Here is a 21,000-nt window from a genome sequence, read left to right as displayed (position 1 = left end):
ATCAGTACAGAGCGGAAGTGATTGTTTCCGACCCGGAAGTGACTCTTTGTGTTGTGGCGCTGATATTTTGTGTCCGTTATTCAGCCGCCAGCAGCTCCTCACCTCCTCCTCACTGCTCCTCCTCACTGCTCCTCCTCACTGCTCCTCCTCAGCCCAACGCTCTGTGTTACCTGCACACAAGCTGCTGTTACTGTCCGACATTTTCTGTCTCCTCTGGTGCTCGCTGGCTGTTAGCTGCTAGCCGTTAGCCGGCTCTGTTGTGTGTCATGGCGGGTGGAGGCGGCGCGGCTCCTCCGCACGTCGGTGATGTTGAAGAGGACGCTTCACAGCTGCTGTTTCCTAAAGGTCTGACATCATTACGGTCATTAATTAACTAATGTGAAGCTTTTTAATCATTGTACAGACACCTATGTGTTCACGTCATCACGTCCACTCTCCGTAACGTCATATAGAGCGTCCTCATGAATGAAACTAACGTTGTTAACCTGTCTGTCCTCCTCCTGTCTGTCTGTCTGTCCTCCTCCGGTCTGTCTGTCTGTCCTCCTCCTGTCTGTCTGTCTGTCCTCCTCCTGTCTGTCCTCCTCCTGTCTGTCTGTCTGTCTGTCCTCCTCCTGTCTGTCCTCCTCCTGTCTGTCTGTCCTCCTCTTGTCTGTCTGTCCTCCTCCTGTCTGTCCTCCTCCTGTCTGTCCTCCTCCTGTCTGTCTGTCTGTCTGTCCTCCTCCTGTCTGTCCTCCTCTTGTCTGTCTGTCCTCCTCCTGTCTGTCTGTCCTCCTCCTGTCTGTCTGTCTGTCCTCCTCCTGTCTGTCTGTCCTCCTCCTGTCTGTCTGTCCTCCTCCTGTCTGTCTGTCTGTCTGTCCTCCTGTCTGTCTGTCCCTCCTCCTGTCTGTCTGTCTGTCCTCCTCCTGTTCTGTGCATGTCTGATGTCCTCATTCCTGTCTGTCCTCCTTCCTGTCTCTGTCCTCCCCTGGTCTGTCTGTCTGTCCTCCTCTTGTCTGTCTGTCCTCCTCCTGTCTGTCTGTCCTCCTCCTGTCTGTCTGTCTGTCTGTCCTCTGTCTGTCTGTCCTCCTCCTGTCTGTCTGTCTGTCCTCCTCCTGTCTGTCTGTCTGTCTGTCCTCCTCCTGTCTCTCTCCCCGTCTGTCGTTGACTCAGAGTTTGAGAACTCGGAGACTCTGCTGAACTCGGAGGTCCACATGCTGCTGGAGCACCGGAAGCAGCAGAACGAGAGCGCGGAGGACGAGCAGGAACTGTCCGAGGTCTTCATGAAGACTCTGAACTACACGGCCCGATTCAGCCGCTTCAAGAACAGAGAGACCATCACAGCTGTCCGCAGGTCAGAGGTCACCTCCAACCATCTGGTTCTGTTAGAGTCTCTGTGGTCCGATCTGGATCTAACTGGTCCCCCTTCCTCTCTCTCCTCAGTCTCCTCCTGCAGAAGAAGCTCCACAAGTTTGAGTTGGCCAGTTTAGCAAATTTGTGTCCTGAAGCTGCCGAAGAGGCTAAAGCCCTGATCCCCAGGTGAGTGTGATCACACCTGCCCCGCGTCACACCGGCCCCGCGTCACACCTGCCCCGCGTCACACCTGCCCCGCGTCACACCTGCCCCAGCGTCACACCCGCCCCGCGTCACACCGGCCCCGCGCCACAACCGCCCCGCGTCACACCGGCCCCCGCGTCACACCGGCCCCGCGTCACACCCGCGCCCCGCGTCACACCCGCGGCCCGCGTCACACCCGGCCCGCGTCACACCCGGCCCGCGTCACACCCGGCCCCGCGTCACACCCGGCCCCGCGTCACACCCGCCCCGCGTCACACCCGCCCCCCACGTCACACCTGCCCCGCGTCACACCTGCCCCCGCGTCACACCTGCCCCGCGTCACACCTGCCCCCGCGTCACACCTGCCCCCACGTCACACCTGCCCCGCGTCACACCGGCCCCGCGTCACACCTGCCCCCGCGTCACACCTGCCCCCGCGTCACACCCGCCCCGCGTCACACCCGCCCCGCGTCACACCCGCCCCGCGTCACACCCGGCCCCGCGTCACACCCGGCCCCGCGTCACACCCGGCCCCGCGTCACACCGGCCCCCGCGTCACACCTGCCCCGCGTCACACCCGCCCCGCGTCACACCCGGCCCCGCGTCACACCCGGCCCCGCGTCACACCTGCCCCCGCGTCACACCCGCCCCGCGTCACACCTGCCCCGCGTCACACCCGCCCCACATGAGACCAGACAGCAGTGATTGTATTTGTGGATGATCGTTTATTTAATTTAAAACTTTCATGAATCAAACAGCTGAATCTCTCTGGTGTGTGTGTGTGTGTGTGTGTGTGTGTGCAGTCTGGAGGGTCGGTTTGAGGACGAGGAGCTGCAGCAGATCCTCGACGACATCCAAACCAAGAGAAGCTTCCAGTACTGAGACCAGGACCAGGTCCTCCCACTCAGACCAGTGTTCATGTTTTTTTTCTGCCCGGGCGACTGAACTGAACTGATTGATCCTGATCCTTTGATCTGATGACATCACAGCGTGTCCTGTTCACATCACAATAAATTTTGATTTGCCTTTTTTAAAATGTCTCGATTTGATTTTGTCACATTAGAAACAAACATCACGTCCTGCCGTCTGTCATGTTTCTGCTACATGCTCGGACACGTGCGGGTTCATCCACTGCTGAAAATCGTCTCAACAACTTCTCTACTTCCTGTTTGTTAGATTCAAACTGCAGCGAGCAGCAGAAACATGGAACTATTTTGAAACCCCTGAGCCACAGACAGGAAGTCAGACCGGACTGAGGGACGGACCGACAGGACAACGAAGACTGATTGTTTCTAACAAACTCCTTCAACTGACGGACTGTGTCGTGTGTCTGACCCGTCTTCAGTCTCATCACTACCTGAGTGAACTGGTCCTTTAAGAAACCAGTTCTGCAGCAGTGTTATCGGTCTGTTGAGTCTGTCAGATGTTGACACAGTATGCTGCTGCTGCTGCAGCCGTGTTTGTGTCCTCAGAGTCCTGCAGAACTTCAGGCAGGACTCCGCTGGACGTCCTCACCATCCTCACCGTGTTCCTGCTGAACAGAGTCCTCTCGTAGTCCATCAGCTGCCTCCAGAATCCTGCGTTGGGTCGTATGAACGGTCGCTGCTCCAGAACCACTTCATGAGCCCGACGGAGGCTCAGACCTGAGAATCTGTGAACACAGAGAACGGATCAGATCCAGGACCATCAGTACAAGTCGTCAACAACAAGATATTACTGGACTGGCCTGCTGCAGAGAACCAATCAGAGACTCTCAGGTGAAAGGTGCTGTTCACCTCATCAGGTAGGCCATGATCAGCGCCGGGGATCGGCTCCTGCCGGCGCTGCAGTGGACCAGCGTGCTCCCCGTCTGGTTCTTGTGGATCCGTTCTGCCACCGGGTCAAAGTAGTGCCTGAGGGGGGCATGAGGCTGGTCTTGGACGGGGACATGGAGCACCTGCAGGCCGTCCAGCTGAGGGTAGGACACGTCCTCCAGCCCGCAGGCGTTAATGATGAGCGTGATGTTCCTGCTGGACAGGACGCCGAGGTTCAGAGCCGAGTCCAGACCGCTGAGATACAGACCGGGACACACCTGAGACACAGACATCACCTGCTGCAGGGAGGGAGAGCACCTGTGAGACAAGAACGAGGGCTCAGCCACCCACCTTCCCTTGAGACCCTTCAGGTGAAGCAGAAAATTCAAGATGTCCGAGTCCTGAACAACGTCGTCAGAATGTTGATTTACTGCCAGAGAATTCTGATGGGATGCTCTGTCGCTAAGCAGAGATTCAGAAGTATCAAAATGAATAAATTGATTATTGTTGTTGCTGTTATGACCCAGCTAGTGTTTCATATTTATATATTTATCTGCTGAATTTCATCCTTCATGTTTTTGGACACTTTACCTTCCTGTTCTGTTTTAATTTAAACGACTGATTAAAAACTGAAAAACAAATGAACTCAGGTCCAAAAGTGTGACGAAGTACTGAGGGTAGAAAAACTCTGTTAAATGTTAAAGTACTCATTTACAATTACAAAAGTATAAACCTCAAAATGCACTTAAAGGGATAGTTGGTGTATTTTGTGTTGTACTGCAGTGAACGGGTCCAGAGATAAAGTGAAATAAACCCCCTAAAACAAGGCTCACCTAAAAACATCCACATCAGTTCAAGTGTACGTTGTATAGAGAGAATTCGTATCCCTACGCAGCTGCGCTAATGCGTAGGGATACGGAGGTTCTATGGTTGAGAAAATGTAGTGCCAAAAGAAAGGGCGGACTGACGGCGATGTGAAGCGGTGTGGTTAAATTCTCTTCTTCTCTGGACCCGTTCACTGCAGTACAGAGCTGAGCGTCTGGGCTGGAGCGGCTCTCTGCTGCTCCAAACTGAGGCTGCGCTGATCGCTGATTACAGGAAACAGATCCACTGTAGATATGTACTTTATATGACCACACTTCAAAAAACACCAACTATCCCTTTAAAGTTTAAAGAGTAGTGATGTGTTTAATGTTGCAGCTGGTAAAGATGGAGCTCGTCTTAATAACTTCATGTGTCACTGAATACTTTGTGAACTAATGACCAGACATCAACACAGTTTAATCTGACTGATGATGGGTTTGTTGATTCTGTACTGGATTACAAACCTGTAAAGTTACTTCAGTTTTAAAAGAGTACATAGCTCCATGTCTTCCTGAGGGATGTCGGGGAGAAGAAGTATAATGTTGTGTCACTGTGTGCTGTTGCCTCGCACACGTTGTTAGTTGAAAATATATGTGTCAGAAGTGGGATTCGAACCCGCGCCTGCAGGGGAGACAGCGGCCTGAACGCCAGCAGCCACCGGAGCGACCGTCCAACACTTCACAACGTTGGAGGATGACAGCCAATCAAATCCGCGACTCCAACATTCCTCCACCAATCGCCTTCACCCAGCTCCAACATTTGACCAATCACGACGGAGAAATGTTGGACGGAGCCGAGCGAAGCTGAGAAGATGTGCGGTAACACTCGTGGTGTTCGAACCGGAGTTTGAGGCGAGTGACAAACAGGTTAGAATTTCACTTTGGCCTCGATGCCCCGTGAACAGATCATCATCATCATCATCGTCATCATCCGGCCACAGCGGCTTGGTGCCTCTGGCCCGGTCAGCGGAGTGAGCCTGCCTTGAATTACATCCACCTGAGTGACAGTCAGTAACTTCAGTGAGCTCGCGGTTCGCGCAGGTGGAGTCTCATCATCACGATGTTGTCACCTGAACGCCTCACACAGCAGCAGCGTCTCCAAACAGAAGAACGACACTTACAGCACAGCGAGCGAGCGCAGCCGGTTTGATATGATACCTAACTGACTTATGTGGGAGAATTTAGTTCGGTAAAGTTAGAAATATATTCACAGAGTCAAACCTCCCGGATCAATAACTCATATTGTTAAAACACAGACGACGACTGTACTACCACAGTGAGGTAGACAGCGAGCTACAGCCGTGTTTTCATCAGAACCAGCGGCGGGACAGAGTTTACTGTCACGCTTGAATAAGTGTGAGTGCTGATGCGCACCTGTGCACATGCAACTTATGTATGGCCGTTAACATTTATATTTTTATTTTTAGAACAAATATCACTATTTTAGCTACCTGTCAACAGAAGACATTATCCTGTGACAGTCCTGTTAGTGAGATCTAAAACAACTCAAACAGCCTCTCCTACTGCACACAGGGAGCTGTAGACAAACAGCGTGCAGGATAATCATGTTTACCATCATCACTGTCAGTGAGCATCCTCAGTGCTGCATTAAGTCTCCAGAGAAGGGGCTGCTCAAGAAAATAGCATGTAAATAAGGGTTTTGTGCTTTTTTAAAAATGACTTATTTAATTATTTATAAATAAAATTCCTATATGTAATAATGTAACTAAGTATGTGCATATTTATGGGAAAATCCAGGTCAAACATTTGATGTGCCACGGGCAACATACTCTATCTGTATGTGTCTAATGAGCTACTCAAACTAAATATTAACTGAATTATCAAAATAACAGTAAAGAGTGTTTGTAGCCGTGTACACCACATTACTGTGAAAATGAGATGTTTAAATGATCGTCCACTGTGTTGTGAAATAAATAATAATATATGGTTGTACATTAGTAATATACGACATTACGAGTGCAGCTGTAAGACCTGATCCGATCAAAACATGCGAAAAAACACATATCTGTCAGAAGTGGGATTCGAACCCACGCCTCCAGGGGAGACTGCGACCTGAACGCAGCGCCTTAGACCGCTCGGCCATCCTGACATCATGCCCCCTGGTGGCCGCTGACGGTATTTATACGACTATCTGATGGGGAAGTGTTCAAGATCACTTCACTCGGTTGTTTCGATCCAACATGGCGGCTCACCGGATCCAAGATATGTTGTTAAATAAAAACTACAAAGGCAGCGAGTCTCAGAGGATCAATGGAGTCCGTTCACAGACCAGTACAGACATGTCCACACACACACACACACACACACACACACACACTGTGTGTCATCAGTCATATGATAATGAGTCACAGTTAAACTGACTCACTTCCTCTCCACAGACTGACTTCACGCAGGTAAGATCTGCTCTGTTTCTAAGTTAGGTGAATAAACTCACCTGTAACTGCAGGACAGTCACAGTATCTGATTACAACTGTTAATAAATAGACAACTAGTAATAACTACACAATAAAACGTGTACCGACAGGTTTACACCAAACTTAATTCAAAACTTATCACACTTTAATACTCCCGTCCTCACCCGTGCGTGCTTCTTGGTTATATCACAATAGTTCAGGTATTTCCTGTGAGGAGAGTTTCCTCTCAAGGATTCGGCCTCCGGCCCACGTTATAAAGGCTCCAGGTCGGGTGGACTCGTTCAGTCACCGCCCCTGCCTGCGGTCCGTCGGGCTGGGATAACAGGCGAACCCCAGCGGAGATTACAACCGACATTAACACTGTAAAATCGCGGTGCTGGTCCACAGAGTTGACGCCGAATACAAGATCGTGTCCTTACAATGTGATAAATATCACAACAGCTCAGCTGGTGAGTCTGTTGAGCCGCCAGGCTGAGGATTTTATAAATCTGACACTTTCTGAACTGAGTTTGGTGGGAAGCTTTTACTCGTCCAAGCATTCAGAGATCATCTACGAGTCAGTCAGAGTCTCAGCTGTTCAGTCCTGATTTAGACTGAGGCTAAAAAAAACAGTCGGCCATCACTTCCGGCCGCCATTTTACACTTCATCACAATAAAGGTCCTCACAACCAAATTTAGCTGTGACAAAAAAAAGGTATTTCAAGTGTTAAAAGTTTCCAGTGTAATGTAAAAGTCTGAAGTTTGTTCTCTTTACTGCTGTGACGTCACTTCTGATGAATCTCCAGGTCCAAGGCCTCTATCCAACGCTTTATTAGAGGACTGTCTCTATCATCCCGACTGGTTAAAAAAGTCTACATGTCTTAATTTTCAGAATCTTGATCGATAAATCAGTTTCTATTCTGGTTCTGGTTCTGATTTAGACAACATGAAAATGCAGAATCAGAACAGAGACCAGCTCAGCTCTCCAGCAGTTGTCATCATCCCGAAGGTGCGGTACCACCCAACCATCCAGATCCAGACGCCTGCGTTAGGAGCACGAGCCAAAACCGGAACCAGTAAAAACCCGAAGAGCAGACCTGCTCCTGTGTGCCGCCCTCAGACCGACAAGAAGGCAGTCCAGGAGCAGAGGAGTGTGTGACCCTTCGTTCTATCGCAGAATTTAATATGTTTACTCCAACAGGTGTTTTTTTCTGAAGTGGTGGGCCTCAGGTTGACTTACAGACGACAGTGAGGATCTCTTAAATTTGACACTTTCTGAACTGAGTTTGGTGGGAAGTGTTAAATCGTCAGAAACAAAAATGGTCTATGAATCAGTCTGACAGTCTCAGCTGTTCAGTCCTGATTCAGACTGAGCTGAAATAAACCAGTCAGCCACCATGTCTGGCTGCCATTTTAAAGTTTTTCACAATAAAAGTCCCCACAACCAATATATCCTAACAGTGTCACCAGCAGGGGGCGCCAACACGACTCTGTGGTCACTTTGTTAAACTGTGAAATTTGATTCTGTGGTTTTTGAGTCTTAAATGATCCCGATCCATTAACCAGTGTCTGTTCTGGTTCCTGTTCTGATGTAGACAACATGATGATGCAGAACCACAACAGAGAACAGTCCACCTTGACAGCACCTGCAACGGGTCAGGCCCAGAACACCATCATCATCCCAAAGATCCAGTACCATCCAACCATCCAGATCCAGACACCTGCAGAGGGGGCAAGAGCCAAAACCAGAACCAGTAAAAACCAGAAGAGCAGACCTGCTCCTGTGCACCCCCCTCAGACTGACAGTCAGGCAGTCCAGGAGCAGGCGGCTCAGGATGATCCACTTCCTGCTATGAGACCGCGTCCTGGTGGAGGACAGACACAGAAACGGAGCGCTCAGAAACCGGTTCAGACACCTACTTCAGATCCCGATCCTCCACAAACACCGGGCCAGGACCCTGACAGAGCCCCTCCCAAACCAGATCAGATTCCCCTTGGTCTGGGGGTCCAGGTGGACAGGTGTGTTGTGGAGGACGTGGAGGTTCTGACCCGTGGACAGAGAACTAATCAGAACTGGTTCACCTGGAGGAAGAACCGGATCACGGCCTCGGTGGCTCACAGTATCGCTCACTGCCGCTTCGTCAATGGCAAGAGCAAGATCCCACCCACCTCCTACCTGGCTGCTGTTACAGGTAGGCCACGCCCCTGACACACCTGAAGCGGTTCTGGTCTTCAGGATCAAACTAACGATCCACATCATTATTGTTCTACAGGTGAGCGGCGTAGAGTCCAGACCAGAGCCATGAGCTGGGGGGTCGACATGGAGGCCGAGGTGGTCCGCAGGTATCAGGTGGGTCAGAGTGGACAGGTGTGTCATATTAGTATCAGACCTCATTAACATATTAATGATGATGATGTCATCCTGCAGAGACTGAAGAGCGCTCAGTCCGGTCACTCGGTCTCGGTTCAGGACTGCGGTCTCTTCATCGATGCTCGGCGGCCCTGGTTGGCTGCAAGTCCTGATGGCATCGTGAAGGACAGCCTGACCGGCCAATGGCTGCTCTGCCTGGAGGTGAAGTGTCCCTACAAACACAGACACAGACGGGTGGAGGACGCCTGCAGGGACGACCCCGCCTTCTGTCTGCAGATACAGGAGCAGGACGGAGCGGTAAAACATCCACATGTCTGTCCTTTGTTGTCACTGTTGTTGACATGTGGTCCGTCTGTCTTCACCTTGTCCTCTCGTCCAGCCCACTTTCTTCCTGTCCTCGTGCCCTCCTGGTCTCTAACATCCTCTCTGTCCCCTCTGTCCCAGCCTCCGGTCTACAGTCTGAAGACGTCTCACAGTTACTTCACACAGATCCAGGTCCAGCTGGCGGTGACAGGGCTGCAGCAGGCCGACCTCGTCGTCTTCACTCTGGAGGAGACGGCCATCGTCCCGGTGACCTTTGACCCCGACCTGTGGGAGGAGACGGTGTCCAAACTGGAGATGTTTTACAGGGACGCCATCCTGCCTCACCTGAGACAGAAGAGCCAGCAGGACACAGCAGCAGGCTGGACACCAGAGCTGTAGAGACAGACGAGGGACGGTGTCCTGCACCAGCCTGCAGTCGGGACAAACAGATGTGTCCTCTTTATAACGGCAGCTGTCTGCGTCTCCCGTCATTTCTAACGTCGGGTCAACAGAGGCTGCAGGACGAGCCGACGTCAGCTCCCTGAATCATACACGTGGTTCTGTTTTAACCTGGCTGGATCACCATGGTAACCAGGTGACGTTCAGCGTTTCTGCTGGAAGTCGACTTCACTGATCAGCTGAGCGACTCGTTACACTGTTACATTAAATTAAAGCCTGTTCTCCTCTCTCACCTTGTTAACCCACACGGGTCACGTTGCACTTTCTCTCCACAGGAGCAACATGACTTCACCTGCTCGGCTCGGCTCGGCTCGCTCGCTCTGACAGAACTTTATGTTGTTTGAAGAGTTCCTTTATCCATTCAAAACTCTGTGTGACGTTTGGTTTGTTTCAGGTAATACAACAAACTGATTATGTTCTGTTGGTGTTCATCACAGATGATAATCAATAAAGATCATTTAGTTTGGCTGACTGACCTCAGTGTGTCCTTTATTATTCTTGAATGTAGTTTTGAGTATAATCTCTGATCTTCAGTGTGGAGGTTTGCAGTGTTTCAGAGCTCCAGATGTTGAGGTTGTCACATTAGAGGTTAACGGGTCAGAACACACTGAAGGCTGAAACTAACATCTTCACGTCCACATTTACACAATGAGCACATTTCTGCAGCAATGTGTTCTGCTCCTCAGGAAGGACCTTCAGTGGAAGTTATGCCCACCAACATCTAAACTGAAAGAAGCTCGATATCAGAACCAAAAGAGCTACAGACCTGAAATATCTTCAGTCAGGACTTCTGATGAGTCTTGCTCCTCCACACATCATCCGCTCATCACTCACCAGATTTCATGCAAAAGGTACCTTTTTAACAGAATCAAGCCCAGAAATAAACATCAACAGCGACTGTGATTCATCACAAGTCCTGAAAAGTCTCCAGCTGTTCTGATTCCAGAGTTATTATGTTTTCTTCACTCACTCTAACAACGTCACTTCTTTTTGAAGCGTGTTGTGTGTTTCTGGGCTTCAGCAGGTTAAAGTAGTAGTTTCCTTTCATTCTGAGCAGAAGAGTCACATGAAACCATAAAAGATTAACAGAGCTGATGTCACCGACAGGTACCAGGTGAATCCACGACCTCCTGTCAGTAAAAATACCTAAAGCTTTCAGACTTGGTTGCTATCCAGCAGAGCTCATAAGGAACAACAGGTTTTAGGAAAGATGGCTGTCACTGATCAGAAGAGTTATTTCTTCTTCATTGGAAAAGATTAACAGGGCGAGTACAGAGACACACTGAACACAATCACATCACATGATCCTCAACCACAGGTGATCTCAGAGGAGGGCTGGATTACCTGTCTGCATATACATACTAGAATATATATAGATTTATATATTGGTGTCCAATAAGTTGATTTTAAAGCTAGTAGACAGTTTTGATGTTTACTTCCTCCTCTGCTCTGCTTCTGTCATTAATAATAATGATAACAATAATAATAATAATAAACTGATGGATGAATTTTATTAACCCCATTAAAGAGAGTCTGAGCACATGATCTGATGGTTTTTATTTGTCTCTGAATGTTAATATAACGTTTGTTTAACGTTTGAGTCCTTTAATCTGAGAAAAGCTCCACGACTCGATGATACAAAACAACACCAGGTTTAAAGTGACGACAGACGGCTGTTTGACTTTAAATAAACTCCAAATCGTTCATGATGACTCCTCCTTCTCCAGAGTTCACTGTGACCTCCTTAGGTGAACGACCAATCAGCTCGCAGCACATCATCACCTGAAGCAGGATAGAGACAGTTCAGAGAAGAAAACGTCCTCCAGTCTGCTCTGACGGTCAGCCGGCTGCTATGACAGGTGTTGTTATGGCGGGGTGGGGTTTATGTTAGTGGTGGGTGGGTCTGTCAGCAGTGGGTGGAGCCTCACAGGTAACCCTCCTTCTTGAACTGCTCGTGCAAGATGTCTCGGTACTCGTCGAAACCGCCGTCGATGCGTCGAACTTTCCCTGTTTCACACACCCACAGCTCCTTACACACCAACCGGATCAGACGCTCGTCGTGGGACACCAGGATGACTCCGCCCTGAAACACATGACGTCACACATGACATCACACACTGAGGAAACACACCTGAGACACACTTCTCCAATCACACAACAGAAACAAGAGGCAGCTCGGAGCTCAAGGAGGAGTTTAGATTCAATATGTTTGAGAAACAAAACTTCTGGTGATGTCACTGTGATGTCACACACCTTGAACTTGTTTAGAGCTTTGGCCAGAGCCTCAATGGTCTCCATGTCCAGGTGATTGGTCGGCTCATCCAGGATGTAGAAGTTTGGACTGAAGGACAGACAGACAACATCATCATCATCATCATCATCACCATCACCATCATCACCACAACCATCTGAACTCTTACCATGGCATGGTCATCTGTGCGAAGGCCACCCGACTCTTCTGTCCTCCAGACAGACTGGCCACTGGCCTCGTGGCGAGCTCTCCGGTGATACCGTAACCTCCCAGCTGGTGGCGATACTCCTCCTCTGTCCGACCTGTGAGACACACGCGCACACACGCAATCAGCAATCATAATCTCTGGGTCATGACACTAAACTGTTCCTAGACAGAGTGAACTGTTCCTAGACAGCGTAAACTGTTCCTAGAGAGTGAACTGTTCCTAGAGAGTAAACTGTTCCTACAGAGTAAACTGTTCCACATGGAGTAAACTGTTCCTACAGAGTAAACTGTTCCACATGGAGTAAACTGTTCCTACAGAGTAAACTGTTCCTACACGGAGTAAACTGTTCCTACAGAGTAAACTGTTCCTACAGAGTAAACTGTTCCACATGGAGTAAACTGTTCCTACAGAGTAAACTGTTCCTACACAGAGTAAACTGTTTCTACACGGAGTAAACTGTTCCTACAGAGTAAACTGTTCCTACAGAGTAAACTGTTCCTACACAGAGTAAACTGTTCCTACAGAGTAAACTGTTCCTACACAGAGTAAACTGTTTCTACACGGAGTAAACTGTTCCTACACGGAGTAAACTGTTCCTACAGAGTAAACTGTTCCTACACGGAGTAAACTGTTCCTACACGGAGTAAACTGTTCCTACAGAGTAAACTGTTCCACATGGAGTAAACTGTTCCACATGGAGTAAACTGTTCCTACAGAGTAAACTGTTCCTACACGGAGTAAACTGTTCCTACAGAGTAAACTGTTCCTACACGGAGTAAACTGTTCCTACACGAAGTAAACTGTTCCTACACGGAGTAAACTGTTCCTACACGGAGTAAACTGTTCCTACACGGAGTAAACTGTTCCTACACGAAGTAAACTGTTCCTACACAGAGTAAACTGTTCCACATGGAGTAAACTGTTCCTACACGGAGTAAACTGTTCCTACAGAGTAAACTGTTCCTACACGGAGTAAACTGTTCCTACAGAGTAAACTGTTCCTACAGAGTAAACTGTTCCACATGGAGTAAACTGTTCCTACAGAGTAAACTGTTCCTACACAGAGTAAACTGTTTCTACACGGAGTAAACTGTTCCTACACGGAGTAAACTGTTCCTACAGAGTAAACTGTTCCTACACGGAGTAAACTGTTCCTACACGGAGTAAACTGTTCCTACAGAGTAAACTGTTCCACATGGAGTAAACTGTTCCACATGGAGTAAACTGTTCCTACAGAGTAAACTGTTCCTACACGGAGTAAACTGTTCCTACAGAGTAAACTGTTCCTACACGGAGTAAACTGTTCCTACACGAAGTAAACTGTTCCTACACGGAGTAAACTGTTCCTACACGGAGTAAACTGTTCCTACACAGAGTAAACTGTTCCACATGGAGTAAACTGTTCCTACACGGAGTAAACTGTTCCTACAGAGTAAACTGTTCCTACACGGAGTAAACTGTTCCTACACAGAGTAAACTGTTCCTACACAGAGTAAACTGTTCCTACACAGAGTAAACTGTTCCTACAGAGTAAACTGTTCCTACACGGAGTAAACTGTTCCTACACAGAGTAAACTGTTCCTACACAGAGTAAACTGTTCCTACACAGAGTAAACTGTTCCTACACGGAGTAAACTGTTCCTACAGAGTAAACTGTTCCTACACGGAGTAAACTGTTCCTACACAGAGTAAACTGTTCCTACACGGAGTAAACTGTTCCTACACAGAGTAAACTGTTCCTACAGAGTAAACTGTTCCCACACGGAGTAAATTGTTCCACACTGAGTAAAATGTCCCTACAGAGTAAACTGTTCCTACACAGAGTAAACTGTTCCTACACGGAGTAAACTGTTCCACACGGAGTAAACTGTTCCACACGGAGTAAACTGTTCCTACACAGAGTAAACTGTTCCTACAGAGTAAACTGTTCCTACACGGAGTAAACTGTTCCTACAGAGTAAACTGTTCCTACACGGAGTAAACTGTTCCTACAGAGTAAACTGTTCCACACGGAGTAAACTGTTCCTACAGAGTAAACTGTTCCACACGGAGTAAACTGTTCCTACAGAGTAAACTGTTCCACACGGAGTAAACTGTTCCTACAGAGTAAACTGTTCCACACGGAGTAAACTGTTCCTACAGAGTAAACTGTTCCTACAGAGTAAACTGTTCCTACACGGAGTAAACTGTTCCTACAGAGTAAACTGTTCCTACACGGAGTAAACTGTTCCTACAGAGTAAACTGTTCCTACACGGAGTAAACTGTTCCTACAGAGTAAACTGTTCCTACACGGAGTAAACTGTTCCTACAGAGTAAACTGTTCCACATGGAGTAAACTGTTCCTACAGAGTAAACTGTTCCACACGGAGTAAACTGTTCCTACACGGAGTAAACTGTTCCTACACGGAGTAAACTGTTCCTACACGGAGTAAACTGTTCCACACAGATGCTGCCTCAGTGAAGACTGAACTGTGACTCAGGTTATTATCATTGTTGTAGTTTCCGTGATTACCGGGGAACCTGTTGAGCAGCAGCTCCACAGAGCAGACGTTCAGGTCCAGCTGGTCCACGTGGTGCTGACTGAAGTAACCGATCTTCAAGCTCCTGATGAGAAATTAAACCAGCAGCAAACAAACTCCAGTGAAGAGCAGCTATAAAAACATCTTCTCTGTTAACAGCCTGTAAACCAGTCACCAAAACTGGCTCCATATAGAGAATATGAACGATTACATGAAATGGTATATAAATGTCTCTAACAGTTTCCAAAAAATGTAACATGAATGCTTCACTGAAACTTTAACAGTTAAACAGTTCATTTCATGTTTCCTATAATCAGAATCTAAACTGCTTTATCAGAAATATACAGCTGCTTGTATGAAGCACATGTTTCTCTGGGAACACTTCCCTTAACAGCAACACTTGAGGTAAACAACTTGAGGTAACTGCTCTGCTCTGATTGGTCCGTTGGTCATCTCACCTATGAGCTTGTCTGACTCCATTGACCGGCGTCAACTCGCCCATCAGTAGTTTGAGGATAGTCGATTTACCGGCACCGTTTTCACCGACCTGAGAGCAAACACAACACGACACGTGAACTCTAAACAGTCGTGATTCTGCATTATTGATCAGGATGATCAGTCAGTGTGTTTACATGACACTCAAGAAAACTGAATTACTGTGTCAGTCCGACTATGATCGGATCTTTAAGATGCATGTATTCACCTTAGTCTGACTAAAATCAGATCGGATCAGATTTCTCATAGTCGGATTAAAACACCCAGATTATTGATTGATAGTCACATTACTCCTGCATGTATACGTTCCATCAGATCAGATCAGATTTTGAGTTCTGCGCAGGCGCGAGATTTTTTCCCGGGGCCGTGAGCCGGAAGTAGAAGGACGGACGGCGTCTTTCCTCCGAATTCACCGCAAGAAAGAGAGAAAGAGCTCCATTGTGCATCTAGTTTGTGTAATTATCATGTACACCATATATGAAGTGTACAAAGATGTAGCTTCGTCTCGCTCTTCGTACGCCATCTTTCTGGAATGTCGAGGCAGTTTGTTGTTGCTGGTGATGTAAAGAGGTCAGCCGGAGGTGTTTCTGTTACCACTAGTTGAAATGGGTACAGCGCCACCTAGCGTACCGGGTATGACATGCTGACAGGACAATAATCACATTTTCTCACCGGCATGTATACTCGGACAACTGCAGTTGTCTGATTGAGCAGCAGAGTGGAACTATGGCTGTAATCTGACTAAGCTGTGCATGTAAACACACTGACTGATGTTAAGATGATATTTAATGTTATAGAAAGTATTTCTCAGTAGTTCTGTGCCTTAACTCTCTGGATTGTAAAGATGTGTCTCCACTTAATGTATATTTATATACTCCATATGACGACATTCAGTCACTGATTGATTTTACTGATGACACGTACGATGCAGATGCGGGAGTCGAGGTCAGCTGACAGGTTGAGTCCAGAGAAGAGCCGCTGGTCTGCAGAGTAATAAAACTCCACTTCATCCAGCTGCAGGATGGGAGGAGACAACTTCTCAAAGTTATCTGGAAACCTGCAAGAAGAAAAGGACCAAAAAAAACAATGAGTAGATGTTTGAACTGTTGTTAGTCTTAAATTTTATATCCGGGTGTCACTACAGGTGTTAGGATCTGTCCTCTGCGGACCACAAGTGACTGAAGTTCATCTTCTTACCTTAAGGTGACCTCAGTTTCTTTCTCTAAGGGCTTCAGTTCAGGTCTGCAGAGAAAACAACACATTCAGGGAGGATTCACAGGTACAGGACAAAGTAAAGAGACACACCTGACAAACACCTGCAGCTGCTGGGAACATGTCTGACTGATCAGGTAGATCTGAGTCCAGGTGGATGTTACAGTGACACATTAAACTCTAAAACCAACAACTAATTTATTAATCCTGAGGGGACATTAAGCCATCGTGGCAGCAGGTACATTCAAGTACAATTAAAATATAAGGGCAGATATATAAGCAATAAGAAACAATAAAGTACTATATACAATAAAATGCTTAAGTGGTTATAAAATAAGATAAAATACTGAGGTATAGAGGTGCAGTTGTGTTTACAGTGATAATGATTTAAAGCACATGTGAGCGTTGCAAAGTCTGACGGCAGCAGAATGATTTCTGAGTCGTTTCTTCAGGCAGCAGGTTGAACGAGTCTGTTGCTGAAGTTGCTCTAAAGCTTGTCCACAGTTTTGTGGAGGCTGAGAGACCTCGTCCACCAGCATCCTGTCCTCCACCACCTCCACCACCTCCTTCAGGGTGACGCACTCAGAGCCAACATCAGACTCTGCCTTCTTTATGATTAACAGTTCTACCAGCTGCAGGCAGGTGTGTGTCAGTCCAGGTGAGTGTCAGGTAAACTCATACTCACAGCTTCTCCAGCAGTTTGAGTTTGCTCTGGACCTGAGCAGCTCTGTTTGCATTGTAACGAAATCTGTCGATGAACACCTGAAACACAAACATCAGCATCAGTGGCACAATGCATTCTGGGAAAACAGCCGCATCATGTGACACTCATTCTATAAATGAAGTCTGTAGCGCAGTAGTAGTACCTGTATGTGTTGTCTGTACTGCAGCTGGGCCTCGTACTCTCTGTGCTGGTTCTTCAGTCTGTCTTCTTTGGTTTTAATAAAGTTTTCGTAGTCGCCACGGTAACTGTCCAGCCTCTGGGAGTGCAGGTGGATGATGTCTGTTACCACGGCATTGAGGAAGTTTCTGTCATGGGAGACGACCAAGATGGTGGACTGCCACGTCTGTGGGAGCAGATGTTAGTCATGACCGGTTAGCTCTTGGCTAACTGTTATCATTGTTTTCAATGAGGAATGCTAGCATTAAAGGGATATTCCGGTGTAAGTTTAATCCATGGTCTAAATCACCGTGAAACTGTGTTAGACTCCCTCTCGAGAGATCAAGTTAGCAGACCGCTAATTTACGGAGTTTTATCAACCTCAGAAACGACCGCACGACAACAATACACTGCAGTAAATGGATCCAAATATAAACCGCCACCAAAAAGCCACAAATAATGCTCAGAACAGCACCAAACTTCAGCAACAGTACAAATAGGGTCTCAGCACATAGTCCGGGGAATCTAACCTCCACTAGCTTAGCTGGATTTCTATTGTGAAGCTAAAAACAGAGTTCAACTCTCCTTCATCAGCTTCCGGGTCGGGGAAGTCCCGACGCGACGATTACCGAGTGCGGTTAGAAATGCTCAATTCCGTTCTTTTCCCTGTCTGCTCTCGATAATAACTGTTATAAACTGGCAGGTAAGACACATATGAACTTTGATTGCTTTTCCATGGAGTCATAATCATACATTTTCATCCATGAGCCGCGGAACTCTACTGCACTCGGTAATCGACTCGTCGGGACTTCCCGTCAACAGGAAGCTGCTGCAGAAGAGTGGTAAATTTAGTCAGCTTTTCAATAGAAATCCAGCTAAGCTAGCGGAGGTTAGATGCCCCGGACTATGTGCTGAGACCCTATTTGTACTGTTGCTGAAGTTTGGTGCTGTTCTGAGCATTATTTGTGGCTTTTTGGTGGCGGTTTATATTTGGATCCATTTACTGCAGTGTATTGTTGTCGTGCGGTCGTTTCTGAGGTTGATAAAACTCCGTAAATTAGCGGTCTGCTAACTTGATCTCTCGAGAGGGAGTCTAACACAGTTTCATGGTGATTTAGACCATGGATTAAACTTACACCGGAATATCCCTTTAAAGTGAGTCATGTTACAGACCTGCAGGTAGTTCTCCAACCATAGGATGGCTCTGACATCCAACATGTTGGTCGGCTCTGAAACACACACAGGAAGAATGTACTAAAACAATCCCACTGCTAACACCAGGGTGTACTGTAGCTGTGTCCAGAAGCCGTCACTCACCATCCAGCAGCAGCAGGTCCGGTCTGGTGAAACAAACAAAAATAAATCAATGACAGCTGTCATTCATGTGGACTGGAGAACATGGTCACACACACACGTGTACTTATACACACTCCACCATAACTGACTGAAGATGTTTATCTGGAAATAAACAGAAGAATGAAACTCACCGAGCAAAGAGAGCGCGAGCCAACGCCAACCTCATCCTCCACCCTCCTGAAAACTCCCTGCACGCACACACACGCACGCACACACATAAAATTTTGTTACTTATCTCTTCCATTCATTACCTTACCTGTGTGTGTGTGTGTGTGTGTGTGTGTGTGTGTGCTCACTTGGTGGTCTGCTGTTGCATTTTGGGAGAGAATCCGAGACCAGCCAGGATGACGGAGGCTCTGATTGGATGAGACACATGTCAATCTCAATCACATCAGCAGTGTGATAAAGACACAACGCCCCCTGCTGGTAACTGAGGAAAGTTAATCAGTGTATGTCTTTAGTTTTACATTTAACGCCAAGTTCATAAGTCGAGTTAATAAATTGTTACATAAAGTTTTTGCTGACTCAGCACATTCAAAAACAGCTCATTCTGTTTTCACTGTTTATATCTCAAACACCTGCTGCTCCTCTCAACAGGTAAGACTCCGTCTGTGGAGCCAATCAGAAGACGTCTTATCAGATCTGAAGGTCGTCATCAGTGAGGCTGTGTGGTTGCCATAGTTACCGTGCTGGAGCTTTGTCGGCCTCAATCTCCTCCAGCTTGCCGTAGATCTCCGACAGTCGAACGCTCTCCGTCCCGTCAGCCCTGAGACAAAAACACAAACTCTGATGTCACTTTGGTGTCTCCATAACAACAGCCGCGCTGAGGCTCATGGGTACTGTAGTGTTGGAACAAACAGAGCATAAAGGTCAAACATTTCTACCTGATGACAGAACAAAACCACAGTTGGTCAGTGATGTCAGAGTGACATCATCTATCCTTCCTGTGCTGCGATTGGTCAGAGCTTCTAAAGCTGCGTGTGTTCAGAATGATCCGTGTGCTCAGAGTTCACAGATCGTATGTGTCGTGTTTTTGTCCTTTTGACTGATTCTTCGTTATATTTCTTACATTCCGTTGGCGATGCGAGCGTTGAGCATCTTCTCCTCTCCCAGCAGCCCCTCCCTCAGCGTGTCGCTCTCCAGGACGCTCTGCAGCGCCGCCGTCTCGTCTCCAGCCACTTCCTGTTCCACGTGGAGGATGGAGATGTGAGCCGGGACACGTAGGTTACGACTCGCCAACATCTTCAGCAACGTCGTCTTCCCCAGACCGTTCCGACCAATCAGACCGTACCGCCTGCCGAATGCCAGAGACAGCTCCGCCCCCTGCAGCAAACACCTGCAGACAGAAATAGATTTGTCTCGTTGATCATTTTCAAATGATCAATAATTCCTGTGATAAGCCCCGCCCCCTGCTCACCTCTCTCCAAACGACACATCAAAGTTCTCGATGCGGATGTCGTAGCTGCGATTCTTCCCGGATTGGTCGACTCGATTGTCCTTCTTACTGCTGGCCTGACTGGCTGACGCCTCCTCCAGGACTCTGAGAGACAACAAGAGGACAGATGTGTACAGGTGAGGACAGGTAAGGATAGGTGAGGACAGGTAAGAAAGGGCCAGGACAGGTGTGTACTGACAGCGGGCTGGAGCCCTTCTGAGAGTCCTTCTCGTTCCTGCGTTCATGTTTGGCTTTCAGCTTCGCCTCGGCCTTCTCCAGTTTCTTTGCGTCCACCGTCTGAAGACACAGACAGGAAGTGATGCGTTTAATTGCACAAGTTAAATGATCAAAGAGACGCGAGTCTGATTTTGAGGTCTTTTTACTTCCTGTCAGCAGCAGCTGTCTTTAATTTAAACAGGAAGTCATCAACAGGGCGACTGGTTTAAATGGACTCACCGTGTTCTGAGCACGTTTCATCATCCAGATGCCCTGAACATCTTGTACTGTAGTGACTGAAGACACAGGAGACGCCGCTCAGTCAAATATATCTGATTTCAAATATCACAAGTTAAGACTCAGAGATCACATCTGTGCTCATGTCCACATGTGTTTGTTACCGTTGTCTGCAGAGATCTGAGAGAGCTGCACCGGAGCGTCCAGCAGCATCTGCTTCTGAGAGCCGTGATGGTTGTTCCTGTTAGAACACACAGAGCACGTCAGTCCTGATTAACCTGTATATTATAACATGTATATTACAACCTGTATATTATAACCTGTATATTATAACCTGTATATTACAACCTGTATATTATAACCTGTATATTACAACCTGTATATTATAACCTGTATATTATAACCTGTATATTACAACCTGCATGTTACAACCTGTATATTATAACCTGTATAT

At 47.6% G+C, this 21,000-nt stretch overlaps 4 protein-coding genes and 1 non-coding gene across 9 annotated transcripts; 2 read left to right on the top strand and 3 right to left on the bottom strand.

Moving 5' to 3' along the window:
* Positions 1 to 4: 4 nt before the first annotated feature.
* Positions 5 to 2,569, top strand: polr2d (RNA polymerase II subunit D). Its single transcript, XM_030394681.1, has 4 exons — positions 5 to 345; positions 1,150 to 1,330; positions 1,420 to 1,515; positions 2,337 to 2,569. The coding sequence occupies exons 1-4, from the start codon at positions 267 to 269 to the stop codon at positions 2,413 to 2,415; spliced, it is 435 nt and encodes a 144-aa protein (XP_030250541.1). The 5' UTR covers positions 5 to 266; the 3' UTR covers positions 2,416 to 2,569.
* On the bottom strand, positions 2,239 to 7,283 carry LOC115567808 (dual specificity protein phosphatase 14). 4 transcript variants are annotated; one of them, XM_030394652.1, is made up of 4 exons: positions 6,789 to 7,283; positions 4,655 to 4,701; positions 3,309 to 3,625; positions 2,239 to 3,184 (listed from the first exon to the last, which is right to left on the bottom strand). In XM_030394652.1, the coding sequence occupies exons 2-4, from the start codon at positions 4,685 to 4,687 to the stop codon at positions 2,953 to 2,955; spliced, it is 582 nt and encodes a 193-aa protein (XP_030250512.1). In that variant the 5' UTR covers positions 4,688 to 4,701; positions 6,789 to 7,283; the 3' UTR covers positions 2,239 to 2,952. The 4 variants fall into 4 exon arrangements, with proteins under 4 accessions (XP_030250512.1, XP_030250522.1, XP_030250517.1 ...); XM_030394662.1 differs by lacking the exon at positions 4,655 to 4,701 and having other exon boundaries at positions 3,309 to 3,644; positions 6,789 to 7,281; XM_030394657.1 differs by lacking the exon at positions 4,655 to 4,701 and having other exon boundaries at positions 6,789 to 7,280.
* trnal-cag (transfer RNA leucine (anticodon CAG)) lies at positions 6,217 to 6,299 on the bottom strand. The gene has a single exon. It is a non-coding gene; the product is annotated as a tRNA-Leu (tRNA).
* Positions 6,371 to 10,211, top strand: LOC115567791 (uncharacterized). 2 transcript variants are annotated; one of them, XM_030394639.1, is made up of 6 exons: positions 6,371 to 6,603; positions 7,545 to 7,754; positions 8,199 to 8,795; positions 8,877 to 8,953; positions 9,032 to 9,271; positions 9,419 to 10,211. In XM_030394639.1, exons 2-6 carry the CDS (start codon positions 7,550 to 7,552, stop codon positions 9,674 to 9,676), a joined length of 1,377 nt encoding a protein of 458 aa, XP_030250499.1. In that variant the 5' UTR covers positions 6,371 to 6,603; positions 7,545 to 7,549; the 3' UTR covers positions 9,677 to 10,211. The 2 variants fall into 2 exon arrangements, with proteins under 2 accessions (XP_030250499.1, XP_030250503.1); XM_030394643.1 differs by lacking the exon at positions 7,545 to 7,754 and having other exon boundaries at positions 6,373 to 6,603.
* Positions 10,212 to 11,228: 1,017 nt separating this feature from the next.
* Positions 11,229 to 20,840, bottom strand: abcf3 (ATP-binding cassette, sub-family F (GCN20), member 3). The gene is made up of 19 exons (XM_030394629.1): positions 20,711 to 20,840; positions 20,550 to 20,605; positions 20,293 to 20,390; positions 20,076 to 20,198; positions 19,728 to 19,994; positions 19,344 to 19,424; positions 18,955 to 19,014; positions 18,790 to 18,846; positions 18,620 to 18,642; positions 18,476 to 18,531; positions 17,289 to 17,489; positions 17,108 to 17,184; positions 16,408 to 16,452; positions 16,135 to 16,267; positions 15,174 to 15,262; positions 14,709 to 14,800; positions 12,157 to 12,289; positions 11,990 to 12,077; positions 11,229 to 11,819 (listed from the first exon to the last, which is right to left on the bottom strand). Exons 1-19 carry the CDS (start codon positions 20,757 to 20,759, stop codon positions 11,661 to 11,663), a joined length of 1,887 nt encoding a protein of 628 aa, XP_030250489.1. The 5' UTR covers positions 20,760 to 20,840; the 3' UTR covers positions 11,229 to 11,660.
* Between the last annotated feature and the right edge of the window lie 160 nt (positions 20,841 to 21,000).

The sequence above is a fragment of the Sparus aurata genome, chromosome 2 (genome assembly GCF_900880675.1).
Source record: "Sparus aurata chromosome 2, fSpaAur1.1, whole genome shotgun sequence".
Taxonomy (NCBI): Eukaryota; Metazoa; Chordata; class Actinopteri; order Spariformes; family Sparidae; genus Sparus; species Sparus aurata.
The sequence above is the reverse complement of the archived record's forward strand: the minus strand, read 5'-3'. Positions and strand labels throughout refer to the sequence as shown.